The 21,816-nt window shown below is 42.3% G+C and overlaps 1 protein-coding gene across 1 annotated transcript in view; it reads right to left on the bottom strand.

Annotated features, from left to right (window-relative positions):
• LOC129517366 (mast/stem cell growth factor receptor Kit-like) overlaps positions 1 to 21,816 on the bottom strand; it is a gene marked incomplete at its 3' end in the record, with an annotated part of 76,778 nt that overhangs the window by 28,166 nt on the left and 26,796 nt on the right. The window contains exons 2-5 of the mRNA XM_055337190.1: positions 12,226 to 12,495; positions 9,283 to 9,564; positions 8,057 to 8,193; positions 3,315 to 3,486 (exon numbers count right to left, since the gene is read on the bottom strand). Coding sequence (XP_055193165.1) covers positions 3,315 to 3,486; positions 8,057 to 8,193; positions 9,283 to 9,564; positions 12,226 to 12,495 — 861 coding nt within the window. The remainder of the gene's footprint in view (positions 1 to 3,314; positions 3,487 to 8,056; positions 8,194 to 9,282; positions 9,565 to 12,225; positions 12,496 to 21,816) is intronic.

Genomic DNA, 21,816 nt, shown 5'->3' with positions numbered 1-21,816 from the left:
AAAGAATCCTAAAATCATAAAAAATCCCAAGAATCTGAATATATAAGCTTTTTTAAATGTCTATATAGTAAAAGTAAGGTAATAAGAAAAAGAACATGAAAATATAGATGGAGAAATATTTAAACTAGTACTTAAAATAAGTCGTCACTCTTCACTTATTAAAAATAGCAGAACTTCAATAAAGCTGCTAAAAAATAAAGTATATCCATCCTGTGGAAAAATAGGAAAACTAATTTGAAAGAAACTCAATAATTTTGCAAGTGTGGTAAAAGTAGCACGCCGAATTACACACTGTAAATTGGCACAACTCTTCCAGAAAGCATTTAGCAATATAGATTTTCTATAATTATCTATTCTCCCATTTAACCCTGTAATTCCCACTTGAGATCCCTTTTTAGTGGATAACTACAGACCAAAGGAACAGCTATCCACCCTGGACATAATAATTTTCAAAATCAGAGAACTGGTTTCTCAAGCAGCCCTTAGAAATGGTTATATAATAATAAGATAAGAAAGAGTTTGAAAAAAAAAGTAATAAAATTATTGCCAATATTAGTTTTATGGCCACCATTTATGGAATGTTTGCTATGTGCCAAGAACTGCCCTATGCAGTTTAGCATACACTCTAATTAATAATTACGGCAAATATATAATTGTATAACAATACTGAAAGAGAACACTTAGAACTCCTAATTGACACATGAAAAATATCCAGTCCTGGAAAACTAAACGGTTAGCTACCCAAAGGCAGAGCCCAGATCGGAGTACAGGTTCATGAGAAGCCAAGGCTGGCCTCTTCTTACAGCAGCAAATTCCCTAGATTCTCTACTTTCAGTTCGAGAGAGAGAGAGTGACATCTTTTGTGTAACTGAAACCCTGCTGCGTGCAAAAATATAATCAATTTACCAAATCTTTAAAAACAGTTCTATCACATTAGTGGAAGGGTTTTCACATTTTATTCTTCCATTTCTTTCCCCAAATTTAAGAATTATAAAATTTAAAATTATTCATTATTTTTGGCACTACTCAGTTGAAAATGTTAAGGTCCTACATGAGTTGTCGTTCTAGTATTTACTGTCCTTTAGTTTCCTAGAGATTCAGAATGAGAAAAAGAGTCCAACTGCACCAATGAAAAGGATGTGTCACAGATGAGAATAAAAAAATCATCCGGGTGAAAGATGGAGATGGAAACCACCACCCTGTTCTAATGCCTGAATCATAAATGAAGCTCCCTCTGCCATTTTTAAAGCAAATTTAGATTTTCGGTTAATTTTGAAGGAATAAATCTTTCCTCGGAGTGCTGTGTTACAGTTTCAGGTTCTTAGGGTCATAAATTGATCCCACACAATGCAAAATGCTCAAATATTACGGACCACAATATTTGCACTGAAATGAGTTCCCTCATCATCACCATACATAAAATACTTAAGTTCCTCCTGAGTTTCCCAGAGTCCTTTGGCTCAATATACTTTTATGTCCTTCAAATTCATGAAGTATCAGAATTATTCAAATCAAAGAATTCCATCAGGGTTGTTTTTACATAAAGTATGATTTTTTTCAGGTACTTCTGCATTAAGAAATTGGTGATGCATTAGTATTTAACCAGTACAAACGCTATGTGAGGTACTTCTATGAAATCTATTGCCTTTTCTCCTCTCTATAACCTCTGCAGTTAGAGGTAGGGTTTCTCATAAGAGAAAATGCAGGTAGAGTTAAAGTAGGCTGCATTCAAAAGTTGGGTGGCACGGCCCCAACTTAAAACCAGGTGGGGACCATCCCAAAGCCACTCCACATGGTATCCAAATTCTCCTACTCCCAGCCCCCAAAGAAATTGCTTTTCTCTTTGTCTCCTCCTGTTCGTGTCCCATCCCAACCCACCCCAAAACAATAAAAAACCAGATTCAGGTTTCAGAGCCACAAGCCTTTCCAGTTACACAGTCATATTCTTGGAAATTGATGAATGGATTTTAAAAATCTGATTACATACAATAATATGCTCAAAACGTCCTTACTAATTGCTTTCTGGAGCTGAAGCTGATATATCAACATGCTCCCTAATCAACTTAGCAAATTAGCACTTATGGAGTTTAATATTTTGAAAGCATAGCTTTCCATTCAAATTAATAAATGGTTCACAATCACGTTTAGGGAAAAAGTAATACTCTTTCTGCAAGCTGGTTCTATCACTGCAAGTCAAGCGTGTTTCCCACGTTTAGTCTGGTGAGATGCTTTCCATTACAACATGGGCAGAAATGCCAAAATTATATGAGCTCATTGTGGGATAAATCACAGACCTCTAACACTGCTTCATAAATTATTGAGGAAACATGGGGGGAAGAGGAGAAACGAAAACAAGTATCACATCATTTTATTATGGCTCATGATGAAGAAATTTGCCACCCTACCAGTACTTAATCAAAGTCAAGCACAGAGACTGTACTTGCATTAAAAAAAAAAACACAAGAGATTAAATTCAGACAATACTCACAAAACAAAAAAATGTGTAAATAAAGCAATTTAAAAATTACTCTTATTTCCAGTAAATCAAAAAACATCCAGTACATTCACTACCTTCTGCTCCCATTAAGTAAATCTTGGAAAATAAATATTTAGTGAGATTTCCAGAGTAGGGAAGGAAACTAAACCACTTGTGCATACCAGCTATGATGGGGTTAGGATTATAGGGTAACATGACCCAGTTTATGCTGTGCAGAACCAATGATTCAGGCCCCAGGGGACCTCCTTCCTGAAGGTTCACACTATGGCCTACACGGCTGGAGGATGGGGTAAAGTGAGCGGTGTCCTAGGAAGAAGCAGCCCAACTCAGCCCTTCCTGTGACAAATGAACTAGACCCATGAGTGGTAAAAAGATAAACCAAAGGCTCAGGTGCCCCCCTAAAAGATTCAGAGAACTACTTCAGGCTCTCAGCATCTGGACTCCTCCACTGAGAAAGTCCACACCCATTTCTAAACTCGAGTCATTCAGTAAAGACTCGAATTTTTGAAAAAAGTTCCACCTAACATCTTACTTGTTTAGTGGGGGGGGGAGGGATGGGAGAAAATGACCCATTTAAACAACTTCAGTTGCAAGTTTCCACTTCCTCTTTATTAAACTGGTGGAATTTGCTTTTGTGCTCTGGTTGGAAAAGGCGACAGTGATCATTTTCATTCATTCATTCATTCATTCACTCATGTGGTGACAATTAAATTTCTAGTAATCTCTTCAACATTCTATTAGCATAAAAAGGAAGCTATCTAGCAATTTCTTGTTTCACTACTGCCAATAATTTATACATTCTGATAGAGACATTTACCTACTACTTCCAAGGTTGTTGTGACATTTGCTGATCCAAAAGTATTATTGGCGTAACACATGAACACTCCAGAATCATTAACTCTTGCTGAGCTGATAATCAACTTTTCCTGACGTTCAAAATTGAAGTCACCGCGATGCCAGCTATTACTCTGTGTCTGTGCATTAGTCTGCTGGTTTTGGAAAGAGAGAAAAAAAAACCAAAGATTACCATAAAATTTATATTCAGGATCTTTCCTAGATAAATTAAAAATAGCAGCAATTAACTTCTCCATATTAACATTCATTATACACTACTTAAGTAAGAATAATAAAGCATCATGACAAGTCTGTCATTGGAACACTTCATATTACAGGATTATATTGAAAGATAGTCATTATTAATGATTGGAAAAAACATGAAAATTCATTTCATGATAACCATGGCGTACATCATTCCAAATTCTCTGCAGCACTAAATATTTTAACGTGCCAAATTTTAGAAGTTACTATATAAGAAATATTACTGAATACTGATACTTTACATTTAGTCAGCATATTTAGGTCATATCAAGAACTCAAATCTCGGGATCCCTGGGTGGCGCAGCGGTTTGGCGCCTGCCTTTGGCCCAGGGCGCGATCCTGGAGACCCGGGATCGAATCCCACATCGGGCTCCCGGTGCATGGAGCCTGCTTCTCCCTCTGCCTGTGTCTCTGCATCTCTCTCTCTCTCTATCATAAATAAATAAAAATTAAAAAAAAGAACTCAAATCTTCCAGTTAATCAAAAACATCCAGTACATTCACTACATTCTGCTGTCATTAAGCAGATCTTAGAAAATAAATAGTGAGATTTCCAGAGCAGGGGGAAAAAAGCGACACCAATTGTTCATAGTTAGGTCATATCATTATCTCTATATCCCAGTGATTGAAAGAAAACACATCACTATTAATAATATTCTATTTTATCAACATCTATATTATTTTCACGAGTAAAAATTGAACCACAATGTCGAAAACTAACTTGGAGACTCATCCTACAGTTGTTATCCAGTAGAATTTTGGCAACTATTAAAAAGAGTTCCAAAGTATGTGAGACGTCTAAGACCAAACCCCAAATTATTTAAGCATGAGTGGAAGAGAAAAAGTTGCAAATTTACTCTTGTGATATCACCATTCTACTCGTATTATTTGCCTGCGGACAAGACACAGAGAGATTTCTTGGATGGAAAACATCATGGGAATAAAACATAACATAAACTATAGTCACTCTGAAAATATTAGAGGGAGTACTATAGAGCTTTCTGCAGCTTCCCAATTTTCGGTAAAATGAACACATTCCTACGGAAAAAAATAACAACTGAAAAAACAAAAACAAAAAAGGAAACAGGAGCTGATACTGACATGAAACGAGACCAAGGGTAATGCGCTGGCCAGGCTATGGTCAACCTATCAGCACGAGACCATTCCGACACTATTGTAAATCAGAACAATCCCCGTGGAAAGCAATTTGGCTGTTTGTTCAGACCCCTGATCAGTTCCAGCAAACTTATCTCAAGGAAATAACTCAATTTTTTAAAAAAGCTTCAAAATATTTACTGCAGTGAAATCTCAGAGATGACCTAAATGTATACCAAGTATCAAAATTATAAATGTGAAAATAAGAAAAGGGTTCATATTACTTAATAAGCATAAACCGAGTGTACCCTAAAACTGCAAACATGGGGTAATACATATGCATGGGAGCAGAGGGAAAAGAAATATGAAAAAAAAAGTGGGCAATATAGTATTTATAAAGACCAGACACACAAAGAATACTGAGCTCTTGGAATGCTTGAGGTCCAACCTGTGTTATAAATATAAAGTATGCCCCAGATTTTGAAGCCTTAATATGAAAAATAGTAGTGCAAAATAACCCATTGATATTTTTATGTTAATTACATTGATAAGATAATATTTTGGCTATACTAGGTTAAATAAAATGTGTCGATTTTACTCTGGCTCTGTCATGTGCCTACTAGAAAATGTTAATCACACAGGAGGCTCACATTTTATTTCCCATTGCACAGCACTACAACACGCAATGGTGGAATCATATCTGTTTCTTTTTTCCTCATGTTATTATATTTTTGGAAATTTTTTTTACGTTAAAGTGAGCATACATAAGAGCAGACTGCCAAAGCGGAATGTTTTGAAATAAAAAGAAGAGAAACCTGCTTTCTTAACTAACTGTGAGATCTTGACAAGTCGAGGATACTACTAGTCTCAGCTTTTGTTTCTATAAGGAAATGAGACGGGGGGGGGGCCTGGGTGGCTCAGTAGGTTAAGCGTCTGCCTTTGGCTCAAGTCATGAACTCGGGGTCTTGAGATGGAGCCCTGCGTCGGGCTCCCTGCTCAGCAGGAGTCTGCTCTTCCCTCTGTCTCTCTCCTTCTCTGTTTCTCCCTCCCTTGCTTGTTCTCTCTCTCTCTCAAATAAATAAAAGGAAATAAGAAAGCAGAGGTCTTTAAAGGCCTTTTCATTTTGAAGCACAATGCAGATATGAAGACACTCTCTTCCAAGAGATTCTTCTAATAATTGGCAGAAATCTGCCATTTCACTGCAGAAGAGCAATCAAGAAGATGCAGTAGCAAGGTGAGGGGACACTGTTTTGTCCTCTCCCGGTCCACCAGGTCACAGACTTCTCTGCAAAGGCAGAGTAATCACAGACAGCTAACATACCACATTCTAGATTTGTGGTATAGATATATGTAGCCCGAGGGTCTATGACAAGGAGCTAACCAGGAACAAGGAACACATGTCAGCGCAGGAAGGAATAGCTTGGTCCGATGTGATACAATATCAACACCTAAACCCAAAGACCTTAATTCAGGATGATGTCAAATAACATAATTAAAAGTAAAAATACAAGGGTTTAGAGGCACTAGGAAAGCTAACCAAGAGTCACGAGTGGTGAATAAACTCCAAGACTCTCTTAGGGTTTAAAACAAACAACTGCAAAAACTCTAGAGTAGTCATTTTATCCTAAATTTCTCTGTGAGTTTTAAACTTATTCTAAACGGTCAGAATCAAATACCAGGAATTTTTAAGATAATTTCATAGCGCTCACAGTGCTAAGTATTCCCAATGAAGCCAAAGGATATCAACAAAAGATTCACGGCTGAACCTTGGCATGGAGCCACGAGCCCCATCTGCAAGTCACACATTACATATTGTTTGCATGTGATTTGGTTTTCCTTAACCCTTGAGGTGCACACTGGGATTTCCCCAAAGAGCTCCCAACACTGAAAGCTTATCTAGCAGCGCCAGTGGATTAATTGGGAATGGCACGCAGGACTCCTGGGAAAAGTGGTTCAGAACAAAACTGCCTGGGGCAATTGAATTTCTCATGAAAAAAGGCTGATTTTCAAGTTATGCAGAGGCTCAAATACACACATGGTCTAAACTGTTCTCTCATCTGAAATCAAGGATTATGGAAAGCCAATTAATATAGGATTGCGTTCCGTAGGGTCAGTCAAAAATCCATACATAAGCTATTGTTTTTATTAAATTATATGATATGGAAACTAAAACTTGTTTCTTTAAGCCACTGGTCTGAGAGAACAAGACTCTAGTACGATCCAGTCTCTAGTCAATGGCAGGCTTCATCAGCAAGGTGTCATCCATCACAAGTCTACGCGAATACCATCATAGTACTTTGCATTATGCTAATCACCATGGTTACTTATGGAGCAAAGAATTCTTTAAAGAGGCATGAAATTGGCCATGTTGAATACAGAGCATGAGAAGGAAGAAGAAGAGGAGGAAGAGGAGGAGGAAAATATATCTTTTCTCCCATGCAATGCATACATGTGTTCTGAAGAAAAACCACTGTGATAGCAAATTACCTTAGATGGCCAAGATTATGCAAATAAAAATTACTGAAAATTCGGTGGATGGGAATTTTAAAGCAACATATTTGGGAAATTAGAATTTGAAAGACCTTGCTATTAATGATTATTTAGGGGGGGGGAAAACTTCATATAACTGGCTGAAATTTACTTAAGATACGCCTTCCACAGTATCTGACATATAGGAGACATTCAATATGCATTTGTTAAATGAATGAGAACTTAAACATGTCCAAATGTTTCAGATTAAAGATAACCATTTTATGAACAGTGACTAAAACAAATAGAAAACCATTAGCAACTTGATCTCAGGTAACCAGCCTCAGAGGGGAGAAGTCAGATCAAGAAAAAAGGAAACACAGCTCTCAAATGGATAGGCCACTTTGTGGGAAAGGAGGGAGCGCCCCGGTTAGTATCTGAGATCATTGACTGTTTTTAAATATGGAAGGGGGGAAAAATTGACGACTTTTCCCAATATTTTAAATCATCTGGCCTGGATAATTTTAAGAGTCTTAAAACTCAAGGTTAACGTACGTGGCTAACAAGAAGTGTTCTTAAAATTTTCCCTACAAAAGTCAAAGAAACAGCACACGGTATAGAACAGGAGGAGTCTGAAGTTCTCTCTTCGGTCTTCTCAAAATAAATTTACAAAATGACACGTATTTGTCGCTAATAATGAATACACACATCCACATATGGTGTTACGGAAGGGGGCAATGTGCATCTCGACATACGCCCAGACAGCCCCGCCTCAGACAGACACACCAGCGGAGCCATCCCCAGGATAATCAATGGACTGTTTTAAGGGGAAAACCTTAAAATGTCCCCCACAGAGAGAACAATGTATTGAGAAAAACAAAGGAAACAAGCCACTTACCTGGCTGTTTTCCTTTAGCCACATCGAGTCCACGAAACTAGACACATCTTTTATAAAGCACGTCACGGAGAAGGCTTCCCCTTCCTTCAGGAGAGAGCTTGTTTTGGACACTGACACGACGGGTACAGCTCTGAAGGCTAGAACAAGAAGAAACGTGGCCCTCAAATTATTTCTTCCACGATCATATGCCATTGTCACCTACTGCTTTTCCTCGAATGCACCCGACCTATTTGGGCATCTTTTAAATGAAATCTCAAGTACTGATCAATCTGTATTACTTGCCTATCTGAAGACATCAGCAATCCAATCTTGCATCCTTCAAGCAAATTCATTAATATTGAGCGACAAAAATAGGAATGTCTGCTTTGAGATGATAATGCTCCTGGCCAAAGCTATTTTGAAACAGGGAGAAGCCCTGGCACAGGGAAAGTGGCTTTAACCTTGATGGTTTCATGAGGACGTGACCTACGACTACTTACAGTCTTTCAACCAAACAGGCATCTTTCCCATGTGCCGTAGTAATAATAGCTTGCTCATTTCTGAAAAATCTCCATTTTTAAATAGTCGAACTTTCCTTAATCCCAATGAGCACCCTTTTTCAAAAGCCTCCATAAAAACCCCTCCGTAGCAGAATGTCACCCGGTGTGGAATTTGATGAGCTCGGAGACACAGAAATCCAGACATCTTCCGGCTACGAATTCGATCAACATAATGCCACGATGATAACAAGGGCCACACTCTGTTGGTGCTCTCCTCCTCAGACTGGGAATAAGTCTGGGAATGCATTAAAATCAAATCGCTGAGGAGAAACTCAATTCCTCTCTCAACAATAAATCAAGGGGTGAATAATGTATGTGCTAATCTTTCCCAACAGTGGAATCAAAGCTCCCCAGTGAGGTTCCGTCGGAAGCACACCTCATGCAGTCATGAAACTCTGGGTGTCCTGATGTTGTGAGGTTTCACAGCTGTCCCTTTGGGGGTCTACGCACCGGTTTCTGGCAGATGCACCTGCCAACGGTGGCCAACGGAGGCCAACGGCGGCCGTGCATTGGGGGTGTGGGGCTTGGGGCTACGAAGCAAAGAATTCACCGGCCACGGACAGTAGTTGGGAGCTGGGGAAAGTGATGAAGAGCCAGAGAGTAAGACAGACCAGGGAGAGGAGACAAGTCACCCCTCCATCAACAGATGCTCCGCCTCCCCACAAGAAAGAGAGAAAGGGCCCCTACCTGCCCTCACTTTCAGGGTGAATTTCTTGGACAGCACCGTCCTCCCCTTCTGGTCCGCAGAGCAGTGCAGGCAGAGCCGATGGTACTCGCGCTTCACGTTTCTGATCGTGATGCCAGCCTTGGGATCAGCAACAAACGTCAAGTCCTTGGGAAAAGGCTTCCCCTCGCACCCCCTGAGGGAGTAATTGGTCACTTCTGGGTCCGTCAGAGGACAGCGGACCAGCGTATCGTTGCCTTCTTTCCCATACAACGGAAGGTCTACGAGGAAAAGCTTTGCAGGATCTAAAGCAGATCAAAAATCAGTCGTCTGAGTGGCAGGCAGCAGGCACCGAGGACATTTTAAAAGATCACGGATGACTCCGCATTTTGTTCCTTCTTTGCAAGCAAAAGTAGAATTTATCCAAATACTACGAATCGAGTAACAGTTAACATTTGTCATACACTTCCCACGTGTCGGACACTAAAAAAAGTGACATGGCCCAGAAATGGCTGAGCGGAACTCAAATCCCTGCCCAACTGATACCACGATTTGAGCCCCTAAAACTCGGAGGGTATTTTACTGCAATAGTTCCTATTCTTCTACAACAGGGAATACTCAAGCAGCATGGGCCAAGACTAAGGCTGTGTGATGATACCCATTAGGGTCAGGGAAAGCTGATCTTTCTCTATCCTTCTGGTGGTGGGGCGGGGGCCTTTCCAGAACTCCCCGTGGCCAGGACCTTTCAGCTTCTGCACAGAGCCTGGGAGACCATCAGCCGGCCACCCTGTACAAATGTCATCAGGGGCCCCACTCTTCCTATTTCTTGAAAGATATGGATAAACATAAACTTCTGGAAATCCAATGAAGCCATATTCCCAAGGGGGGTCTTAGGAGTTTCGGGAATGCTGTGGCAAATACTTCATCATCCGAACCAGGACGCTTGTGAGTGAAGGGCAGTGCTATTAATAATTACGCCAGGACACCAGGTGTGGCCTGGGAAAGCCTCGGGCAGACTGGGACCTCCTATAAGCAACGACAAACCTCATTCTGTGCACACAATATGCGGCCACCCCTACCGTGTAAAGCTAATACAGACAGACGGTTGGGCCAACAGATCATGTTTAAAATGTTGTTTGTTTTTTTTTTTTAAAGGGCACTGAGGGGGGGCACTGGATGGGATGAGCACTGGGTTTTATACTATAGGTCGGCAAATCGAACTCCAATAAAAAAATATACAAAAATAAATAAAAATAAAATAAATTTCAAAAAATTTCTTTATTCATTGTCCATTCCACTTGGAATTTGGTGTCCCACAAAAAATCAATTTGACATTGGTGAAATAGATTTACCATTTAATTTTAGGGAAAAAAAAGATTCTAGGATGAGTAATTACGCATGTCCCAGCCTCACTCCTCTGTTCTCTGAATAAAGCACCTCATGAGGATAGAACTGAGGTCCGAAGCCGTCGCTGGTTATCATTCCATCTACTCTCTCTCAGTTGCTGGAACCCGGCTCCTACAATGCCCCAATCTCCTTCCCTGCTGTAACGTAAACTACTCAAGTATCCAAAACATCTCAAATCAGCAGTTTAGTGTAGCTCTGATAGCTCTGACTTACTGAGGAAGACTTCCCTTCTAAAAGAAAAAAAAAATCCATGAACTCTGCGAGACTGACTTGGCTACTAGCTTCCCCCCATTTCCTCAGTCATCTACCCACTGTATTCATATGCAGAAGGAGACTTCATTACCACCTGGAAATTAGAGTATCTTCTCGAATTCCAACGACCAGCACACAGGATACCTCCACAATTAGAGACATACCCGGAGGCTAAGCTGTGCCTTATCCATGGGTAGGTCTCAGTTTACCCACGTAGGAGAATAACAGATACACTAAGGAGAGGCAACCTTCCCTACAGCGAACACAAGGGGAGTCTACTTGATGAACCCTTGAGAGAGCCAGAATTTGCACGATTCTGGTCTCCTGAACGACGACAATTACACCAGGAAGACAGAGCAGGAGACTCTCAGGGTTCCGGTGAGAAACCGAGACTCCTGAGGTCCCTCAGACCTGCAATCTAGGACAGACGTATTCATTATTCCCCCACAATACTGTGGATGAGGCCTCCTACGTAGTCCCGTGTTCACTGGACAGAAACTCAGAGCCAGAACCGGGACCCTATTCTTCCTCCTAGGACCTGAGGATGCGTCTCCTAAAGCTCAAAGTCCTTGTTTTTACATCAACAGAAAGAGCCTCCTGCCTCCCATATATTAGCAAACCTCCTCTTGACAAGGATGTTCAGCAAACACAGGCGAATCACCGAGTTTATCATAGGAAATGAGGTGCGGAAATCCAACAATCGTAGTTTTCTTCTGTTTCCAAAAAGGTCACCATTTTGATTTGGTTCTTTGTTTCTTTTTCTTTTCTTTCTTCTTCTTTTTTTTTTTTTAAACGAATCAACTGACAACTATTAAAGAACCTAAGAGGGACATGGGGTGATTTAGCTGACTGGGTTGATTTTCTGGAATTTGCTCCCCTAAGAAGTGGGTCAATTCTTTTTGAAGTGTTGGTCTGTTTGGGCCTCCCGAGGCCTTTCGTTCCCTGAAGTGTTTTTACTAAGTGGGAGCATCTAGGATCTCAAGGCATTAAAATGAAGCTTTCCCAAAGGGCCTCATTTATTCTCAGGGTTTACTCAGAGAGCCAGGACAAATGGGCTAACCATATCGTAATCTCATTAGGAAGAGCAGCGCAGGCTCACACACCTTCGGCTGAAGTCACACCCACAGCCACGATGGATCAAGAGATGGGGCGGGGGGCGGGGGGTGACCAACAAAGAAAATTTTGTTTTAGGCTTTCTAGACCTAGCCATATTTTCTCTATGGCTCAGCCATCTCTATGTCACCCATAATTAAGAACAGGATATTAAGTCCTCTAAAGCATAGCATGAAAGAAAGCCACACATTTACCTCTGACAAACACATAAATGGACCTGCTCAAGCCATCTCTGTTGGTGCACGTGTAATTGCCCGTGTGGCCCGCCTCTGCCTTCTCTGTGATCCATTCGTTGTGTGTGTTCTCACTCAGCTGGCGCAGGGTCTCAAAAGTCCACTTGACAAATCCTGGATCGGTGCAGGTCAGCCTAAGCTCGTCGCCGACACTGACTATTAACTCTGATTTTGCTGGATGGATGGATGGGAAAGACGGTTTCCCCGGACGCACAGATGCTTGAGAAGGGCCTGCCAAGAAAAATAAGAATCGTGTTGAGTACGATCTTTTCCTTGGCGAAATAAAGCGACTCTTCCGATATTGATTTCCATCTTCTGTGCGCTCTACAATAAAAATAGGACAAAGTTGCCCCACTATTTACAGTTAGAAAGAGTTCTGTTTAAAGTTTCTTAAGTTCTTCATCGAGAAAATCATTTTCTGCAACTCTCCATTAATCCCGAGGGTCACACTTGGTAGGCAAGCCGTCCTTGCGGGATGCCACGCATGGCCCTTCTCCGGGGGAGAAACACAGCTGGGTCACGTTTCCACTCTGAATATGGGCCATCGAAATGGTGCTGACATGCTGACACCCTGCTCAGGAACAACAAAAACAAAACCCCACACTATTAGAAACAAACAAAAAAACCTGCTGGCCTGTTACCCTTCTGGCAAAATGTACGTGACCATGACATGGGTTGGCTGTGAATTCAGTTATTTGTGTGAAATTCTCCTTATACGGTGATGTTCCCCCAAAGGAGAACTATTTAAGAGTCTCAAATAATAAGGCAGCACATGAAAATCCCATTTTAAAGATCAGACCATGAGGGCAGCCCGGGTGGTTCACACCTTCAGCCCAGGACGTGATCCTGGAGACATCAGGCCCCTGCATGGAGCCTGCTTCTCCCTCTGCCTGTGTCTCTGCCTCTCTCTCTCTCTCTCTCTCTCTCCCTCTCCGTATCTCTCATGAATAAATAAATAAAATCTTAAAAAAAAATCAGACCGTGACATATCTCATGACATATGTTGGGCTGCAGCCTAATCAAACTAATGCCTAAATAGGCTTCTTAATATAAAGATGCAAACTTTAGACTCGGAGTATGAAACTTGAAGCTTAGAAAATTCATGGCAGTCCATTCATTCATTCATTCATTCATTCATTCATCCATCTGTTGCATGAATGCAAATGTACCTGTTCCTTATTCACGGTCTGCAAGAGCTTCGAGCTGGGTGCTGGGGAAACGTCCACATAAGTGCAACACCTGGTTCTTACACGCACCCCAGAGTTTAGAGAATGCACTACTCACATGTCACAATAAGTGAAACGCAGCTGTTCTGGCTTCAAGCTGAAGAAGAAGGAAGAGGTGGGCTGGACCTTGACCATATCAGAAGAGGTGAAAGAGAAGACAGACACGGGCCGTAGATGTATACCACAGAGACCACACAGACCGTGCAGAGACACTCGATATTTTCCAGCAGAGAAGTGACATGCACAGTAAGATACCGAGATCCTCCAGATTCAAGGAACTCCGTGAAGAGCTCCAGGCCTCAGAGGTTGGCAGAAGGAACAAGACCGACAGTAAGGATCTGAGACTAAAGGAGCATTATTATACCATCAGAGGGAAAACACATTAATGGTTCTAGTGTAATTAAAACTACAAAGACTGACTCACATTCGACCTGGGTGAGTGAGTGGGAAGAAAGGGTCCCGGGGTGAGGTAGGCTAGAGCAACAGGGGGGGAGGTGGAGGAGGAGGGAGCTTTCAATCGCTTCCGCAGGGTCATAGGCAAAATGGCATATCTATCCCCTCCGCACACATACAAGGTCGGAGACAAGAAGCGACCTGAGTTCTGATGTTGGAGTAAAAATCCTCCAATCCAGGCGGAGAAAGGAGCAGGTGGGAGGCAAAGGCAGCAGGTAAGCCAGGCCAGGAAGCTCTCCCCAAGTCTGGCATGACTGGGGGTGGGGAGACATGATCAGAAACGTGTGGGGCCAGGAGGGCCAAGAGCCCTGCTCTCAGGGGCTCCCGGGCCAGTGGATGGGACTTCTCACCTTATGACCTGCATTTCATATGGTGGAGGAAGAGCAAATAACGTGTGAAGTTAAAAGACAGGATCAGGGGACGCCTGGGTGGCTCAGGGGTTGAGCATCTCCTTTGGCTCAGGTCATGATCTTGGGGTCCTGGGATCTAGTCCCGCATCAGGCTCCCCCGCAGAGAGCCTGCTTTTCCCTCTGCCTACGTCTTGCCTCTCTCTGTGTGTCTCTCAGGAATAAACAAATAAATAAATCTTAAAAAAAAAAAGGCAGGATCAGATAGTCAAGGGTGAGGGCTTGTGGAAGAAAGAGGCACACACAAAATACCAATCTTGAAGAGCTCGTCCAGCTAAGAGGGTGTAGATTTGAGATTTAAAAGTCAAACAACAATGAACAAGCTACAACAACAAAACCACCACCAGAAAGGAAGAGGGTGGGAGGGGAAGGCAACACATCAGAAGGTTTCAAAGAGAAGGTGGTGGGGACTAGGGCAGATGCTGAGCGAGATCAAGAGGATGAACAAAAGCGACCAAGGGAACAAACCGAATCTATTTGGTGAGAAAGAAACTGCAGGAAATGCAAGAGAACAATTTCAGGTGAGTGGGAATTTCCGTGTGCTCCCAGGGTCAGAGGCTCTACACGTAGACCTCTCTGTGAGAAGCTACGGCACAGGAAGGCACAGAAACAGATCTATAGTCAAAGGAGGTGAAAAGTTCCAGAAGAGGGGCGCCTGGGGGGCTCAGTGGTCGAGCGTCTGCCTTTGGCCCAGGGCGTGATCCTGGAGACCCGGGATCGAGTCCCACATCGGGCTCCCTGCATGGAGCCTGCTTCTCCCTCTGCCTGTGTCTCTGCCTCTCTCTGTGTGTCCCTCATGGATAAATAAAATAAAAATCAAAAAAAAAAAAAAAAAAAAGAAAGAAAGAAAGTCCCAGATGAGACTTGTTGACACGTGAGGACAGAAGAGGAGAGGGACACACCAAAGATGCTCTAGAGCAGCAGTGAAACCATCCCCTGCAGGTGCACATAGATGATGACTGGTCTCCATTCCAATTTGTTACCCAATATTTCATCTGGGCACCTTTCAACCATGGCTTCAATTGCAGCTCCGTGAGGTCATGCCAAGTACACCCCAGATTGAAGATACTCAGCAAACCTCGATTCGCAGAAGGTAACAACAAGGTCGATTACAATCATCAAACATTATTAAGCACCAATAACACATGAAGGGCTATAGGCAAGATCATCTGTCCCTTGCTGGGCTCAGCATCTAAATGCAGGGGGCCAGAATAGGAAACGAAGTGCTTGGGATTGTTTTCAAAGTCATATGCAGTGTTAAATAATGAAAATGGGCACAGCAATAAATGGAGACACTATTATGTCAATTATTTATCCCCTTTTAAAAAGGGAGTTGTTGCAAGGGAATAGCAGTGACGTTGACAGAAAATTTAATCCAAAAATCCTTAAAGAATTTATACTTCAAAACACTTCAATCAATTTAGCTTTCTCGGGAGGGGATCTTAAGGGCCATAGGTATTATGACAATCCAGCTGAATAACCATCGCCAACTTCTGGAGAAGGACCGTAACCAATGGAAGCTAAGCCTCGCTGCGTGACCTCAAAGGCAGGCCACTCTACTTCTCTGTGACCAAGTTTCCAGATCTGGAAAATGATAAAAATACCCTCATCTCATAGAGTCCTTATGGGAATCAAATGTGACAAATCCATGCAAAGAGCTTAAGACAGGACAGGGCACTTTGAAGATGTTGGCTTTCACACTGAGATGGTCGAGCATACTCAGTAAGAGCTTGGCTCTGGAGTTAAGACTCTAGATTTGCATCCTGGCTCTGCCAAGGAGTTAAGTGTGTGATCCTGAGGCGAGTTACTAATCAATTCTGTCTTGGTTTCCTCATTTGCAAAGTAGGGACAGCAACAGAACCTATTTCATAAGGCTGTCATACAAAGCACTCAGAACTGTTTCTATTACGTAGAAAATACATAATAAATGTTAGACACAATTATTCTAGAAACAGAACCTCTTATCACCCCTCCAGTCAGTCCTGACTCACTCACTTCCCATGAATGTAAACGGTTCCATCATTTCCCAAATGGGTTCCTGCCTGACTTCTGCCTCCTTGGCAGCAAATCCCAGCCATCTCCTCCTTTGGAGCCTCTGCCTCTCATCCTTGCCTGCCTTTCCTCTCCTGCTGCCCCACCCCAGACTAGCCACCTACTACCACCCAGACAGATGACATCTTCTCCTAGGAGATTTCTGTGCTTCCAGCTCATCAAACTCCCAACTCATCAAACCTCATGGCCCTGAGATCCATCAGGCCAAAAAAAAAAAAAAAAAAAAACTGTCCTTCAACAACCCCAGTCCCAGCTTCAAAAACCCTGTCAGAGGCAGCAGCAGCTAACACTGACCTCATGGATAGCTTACAAAGCACCTGCATGGGACTTGGTTTCTAGCTGCTTCCTCTGGACTTTTACCTCCCTCTCCAGTAAGACAGTCTTAGGCTGGCGGGCTAAGGAGCCTATAAACAATTCCATCCCTTCGTGGGCCCATCTTCCTGCCCCCATTCCCAACCCCAGAACACATCTACTCCACCAATTCACCTTCTTGCCATGTGGAAAGCCCTGTTTTCCACAGGCATTGGTCCCTAACCACGATCACCTGCCCTCACTAACTCCATCCAACATGTCCAGCACCATCACCCATCCGTTTGTTCTGATGCTCACCGTGTTCTAAATCTAAGTCTTACCTCCTCCACCTAACTCCAAGGATCCTAAATTGTATTTTCCCCCTGGCAAAGCCATAAAAACATACCCTTCAATCCCTGAACATAGAAAAGATCGGAGGAAGGACAGATTCCTAAATACCTAGCCCCTGTAACGGGTGTCAACAGTCCACTGACCTATCCCCAAAAGAGGACAGATGTCATTTCTGGTGTTCCACTAAGAAAAGGGAGTGGGGTTCTATGCATCCATTAAACTGCTATGGATGCTTCTAAAAAAGAGTCCTCCGAACTTGAGGTCATTGGTTTCTGCTTTACCTCTAGAGCTTTAGAGAATAAATTTTAAGATAATTGGCACCAAAAGATTAAGGGTTTTATTTTCAAAGTAAATTACTTATAAGTTCAACCCTCAAACTCATCCTATAAAATGAAAATAGAACTTATATTAGAATGGGACTCTAGGTATTATTTATTCTCTTTTTCCCAAACTATCTTGAATGTTGTTATGAAGCTCTTAGAATAAAGACTAGAGATTCATGTTAAAAAGTATGTACCTACCCTTATTATATTTAAAATTCAATACCAATAAGGTATTCCAACTGAGCTTAGAAATTGCCCTGAAATTACACATTTTAAAAAGGTGTCTGGTACATAGCAAGTTCTCAACAAATGTTTGTTGAATTGGGTTTTATCTACATTAGGAGTCTCTGCATTAGAAAATGTACTTCTCTAATCATGTTTGGCTAAGGCTAATTTAAGAGTTGTTTTCTATTCCCTGAGCACATGTTAATTAATGAGCCAGAAAAAAAAGAAAACAAGATAGATGGCAAAACCTACCATTCTGGGGGCCAACTACTAGAGCATATGATGGTTCTGGACTAAGAATTCCAGGAACTAATCAAATATTGATATATTTATCCCAGGTACCTGGCTAAGGGCTGAACCTTGAAGGCAGTCCGTGCTCTCAAAGAACAAGAATAAGGGAGAAAAGGAGCATTTATGAACAGTCAATAAGGTTGCAAGAGTTTAACAATATCACGATAAATGCCAACATACCCTCTATAACCCCTTTCGCTCATGTAAAATCCAACCATATCCAAGAGAACCGAGAAAGTAGGGATGCAAACAGATATTTGCACGCTCATGTACACAGCAGCATTATCTACGATAGCCAAAAGGTGGAAACAACCCAAGTGCCCATCCTCAGGTCAATGGATGGACAAGTGGCAAGATCGTGCAATGGAATATTATTTGGCCATGAAAAGGAAGGAAATTCTGACACAGACTACCACATCCGCGAACTTCAAAAACATCCTGCAGCGTGAAATTAGCCAGAAACAAAAGAACAAATGTCGTATGATTCTACTTACGTGAGACACCTCGAGTACACAAATCTGTAGAAACAGAAAGTAGAATGTAGACACCAAGAGTCAGGGGGAGGGAGGAATGGAAAGTTAATGGGGCTAATGGGTACAGAATTTCCATTCACAACATTGTGAATACACCTAATGGCACTGAACTGGACATTTAGAAATGGTACATTTTGTATTGTGTGTATTTTACCACAATAAAAAAAAAAACCCTAGGGGCACCTGGGTGACTCAGTGGTTGAGCGTCTGCCTTTGGCTCAGATTGTGATCCCAGGGTCTGGGATCGAGTCCCACATCGGGTTCCCTGCGAGGAGCCAGCTTCTCCCTCTGCCTGTGTCTCTGTCTCTCTGTGTCTCCCATGAATAAATAAATAAAATCTTTAAGAAAAATTTTAAAAATTTAAAATAAATTTAAAAACCCTAACATTAAACAAAAAACAATTCTTCAAAGCCCTGGTGAGCCTCAAAGCTGCTCTGCTCTCCTGGCTCTTTCTTAGCTGACTCCTCTGACCTCTGGTATTGGCCTCAGTGAGCCCCCTGCCTTTGTTTTAAATCACACCATCTAAAAAAATTAATTGTTGTCATTATTTGTATTTGTCCCACACAGTTGTGCTTGCGGGCAAGCATACCATCTTGGTTCCCATCTCTCCGCTACCTGACACAAAGCAGGCATTCATAAAAGTGCTTTCAACTTTCTGGGCTGAATAAGCTCTAAGTTTTAAACCAGGGGACTTTGAGTGCTCAAGACTGTGAGGTTCTTCTCTCTGGCACCTCTGCTCTCCTGCTTGCACCATCAGAGTCACATGGTCTTATTCTCAAACTGTCTACAGAAGCTAGACTTGTGGCGTATTATATATACAGATTAAGTGCATATTATGAAAATTGATGAAATAGGAGTGTGTGTGTGTGTGTGTGTACGCTGAAAAAGAGCTGTTGATTCTCTGGTAACAAAGAAACCCTCAAAGGGTGACTCAACTAAAAGGAGTGTCCAATTAAATGGGATTGAAACATGAGAAGCCTGGGGGGGGGGTGCTTACCACCAAGGGGAGGGGGGGCTCTTTATCCCAAGTGCTATTTCATAAACACTACACTAAAGGAAACTGAAGTTAGAAACTGCAGACCTGGCTTGCATTCTGGGTGTGGTGTGTGGTGAGAACTCCCGCCCCTCATCCCAAACTCAAAGTCAACCAAAACTCAAAGAAAAGGTTTTGCTTCTCCATCAAAATGAACACAGCTGTCCATCTTTCTTAAGGGAAAATAAACTATTCAAGATACACCTGTCATCTTTGCCATCTGTCGATTAAAAGACTAATTGAGAGTCCAGGCTGCACTGGTCCTATAGAATGTTCTCGATGACCAGTGTAAGAGCCACCTGCTTGAGTGCAAGGCGCTCCCTGGTCAGCTCCGCCGTAGCTGGACCACCCATTATTGCAAATGTTGTCCCAAAGATCCCTCCGCCCTAAGGGGTCTGTGCACTTCACAAATGTCTAAGCTGCAAAGACTGGATTTATAGCCGGAGTTAAAAGTAAGGAAGTCATTTCAAAACCTTTTCTCCTTTGGACACAAATATAAGGAACCAGGTAAAATAACGGCAGGGAGGAAAACCCACGTAGAGAGGCCTATTTTGGTTTTGAGGAAGTAGAAAGGGACCTATAGAAAAGACAAAGCTCCAAGCTCCATTGTAGTCCAACTACTCTTTAGTTCATGTACTATTTATTTAAATATTCTATTTAAATTCAGTTTGCCAATATATAATGCCCAGTGCTCATCCCATCAAGTGCCCTCCTCAGTGTCCGTCACCCAGTTACCCCATCCCTCCACCCACCTCCCCTTCCGCAACCCTTTGTTTCCAGAGTTCAGAGTCTCTCATGGTCTGTCTCCCTCTCTAATTTTTCCCCCCGCTCACTTTCCCTTATAGTCCTTTTCACTATTTCTTATATTCCATGTATGAGTGAAATCATATAATGTTTGTTCTTCTCCGACCAACTTACTTCACTCAGCATAATACCCTCCAGTTCCATCCACGTCGAAGTAAATGGTAGGAATTCATCCTTTCTGATGCACTATTTAACCACAATTTGTGATTCAGGAAAAAAAAAAAAAAAAAGCTCATGATTTGTATATCCTACTGTTTCTGACATACTTTTAGATCCCCACAGGAATAAACTGGATAAAAACCAAGATGGAAGGATCATAGTAATTGCCCACAACACCCATGAGGCTTTAAAAACAAGTAGATGATACTGGAAATAGAATAAAGCTGGGGTGGGAGGAGAGAGAGTATGAGCTCAGTGAAAACCAAACAAATCTGAAAAAAAAAAAATGCTCTTGCCCAGAGAGGGGGTGGGGGGCGGCACTGTAAATCCACTCTGGATCACCCTTACAGAGTGAAGGAAGCCATGCAACGGAGGATCCCAGAATGGCCTCCACTCTACTGTGGTGAGTTCATGCTACCATAAGCACTAAAATCTTTGGCTTCACCATGCATCTGTTGCATAATCATTAAAACAGTAGTGAACCAGATGCTGATGGAGGAGCTCAGAGACAAATGCAATACAAATGAAATAAAAATATGGAAAGGGGATGAACACGTTCCAGGACTCAAAGGGAGCGGCTACTCTTCGGACTAGAGCACCACGAAAATGTCCAGAGGGATGGGGGCCCTGAGAGCTGGGCCAGTAAGACTTGGTCCATTTGCATGTGTCCATGTTTATGTGTAATCAAAGAGGGGAAAGGCAAAGGCAAAGCTCTCTGAGTGCAGAGGTGTGTGGTAGTCAGGAAAAGCTCCTCCCTACAAGCACCCCCCCCTCCTGCTCCTACCTCACCCTCAAACGGTAAGCTCTCAGAATCCAAAGCAAAGTCTGTGTCTATCTCCATCCCCAAAGCCTCACAGAGCACCAGAAATACGGAAGGGGACAATAAGTGCATGGTGACAGAGTTACTACATATATTAACTAGGGAGGTGCGGGGCAGGGGAAGGTAATTTGGAACACCATCCTACAGAGGAGTGCTTCTCGGGATCTCGGGTGCTTTCACCCCGTCTTCTGGGAGGTCCATTTCTTGCAGGGACAAATCATTTTTTAAACGCTTTTATATTATCTATCATAACATGGAAAGTAAAAGAAAAATTCTGGTGGAAAAACATGAGCTTTCCGAGAAACTTAACTACCTTCCAGCCACATCCTCCCAAACACACCACCCCAATCCCTAACTTTCAACAGCACCTCCATGGACGAGTTTAAACAGTCCCCGACTGCATCACAGGATTCCAGATTCACAACTCTGCTGTTTCCAAAGGATTTTCTGGGTAAGGGGGAGTTCAGATGTATCTCTAACCTTGTAATACAGAGATTAAAGCACTTACCCAGAAAGAGCTCATTGTGAAAATCTACTCGGGTCAGACAGGAGGTAAATACTAATAATTGACACGATCTCCTACT

The sequence above is a fragment of the Nyctereutes procyonoides genome, unplaced genomic scaffold (genome assembly GCF_905146905.1).
Source record: "Nyctereutes procyonoides isolate TBG_1078 unplaced genomic scaffold, NYPRO_anot_genome, whole genome shotgun sequence".
NCBI lineage: Eukaryota > Metazoa > Chordata > Mammalia > Carnivora > Canidae > Nyctereutes > Nyctereutes procyonoides.
The sequence above is the reverse complement of the archived record's forward strand: the minus strand, read 5'-3'. Positions and strand labels throughout refer to the sequence as shown.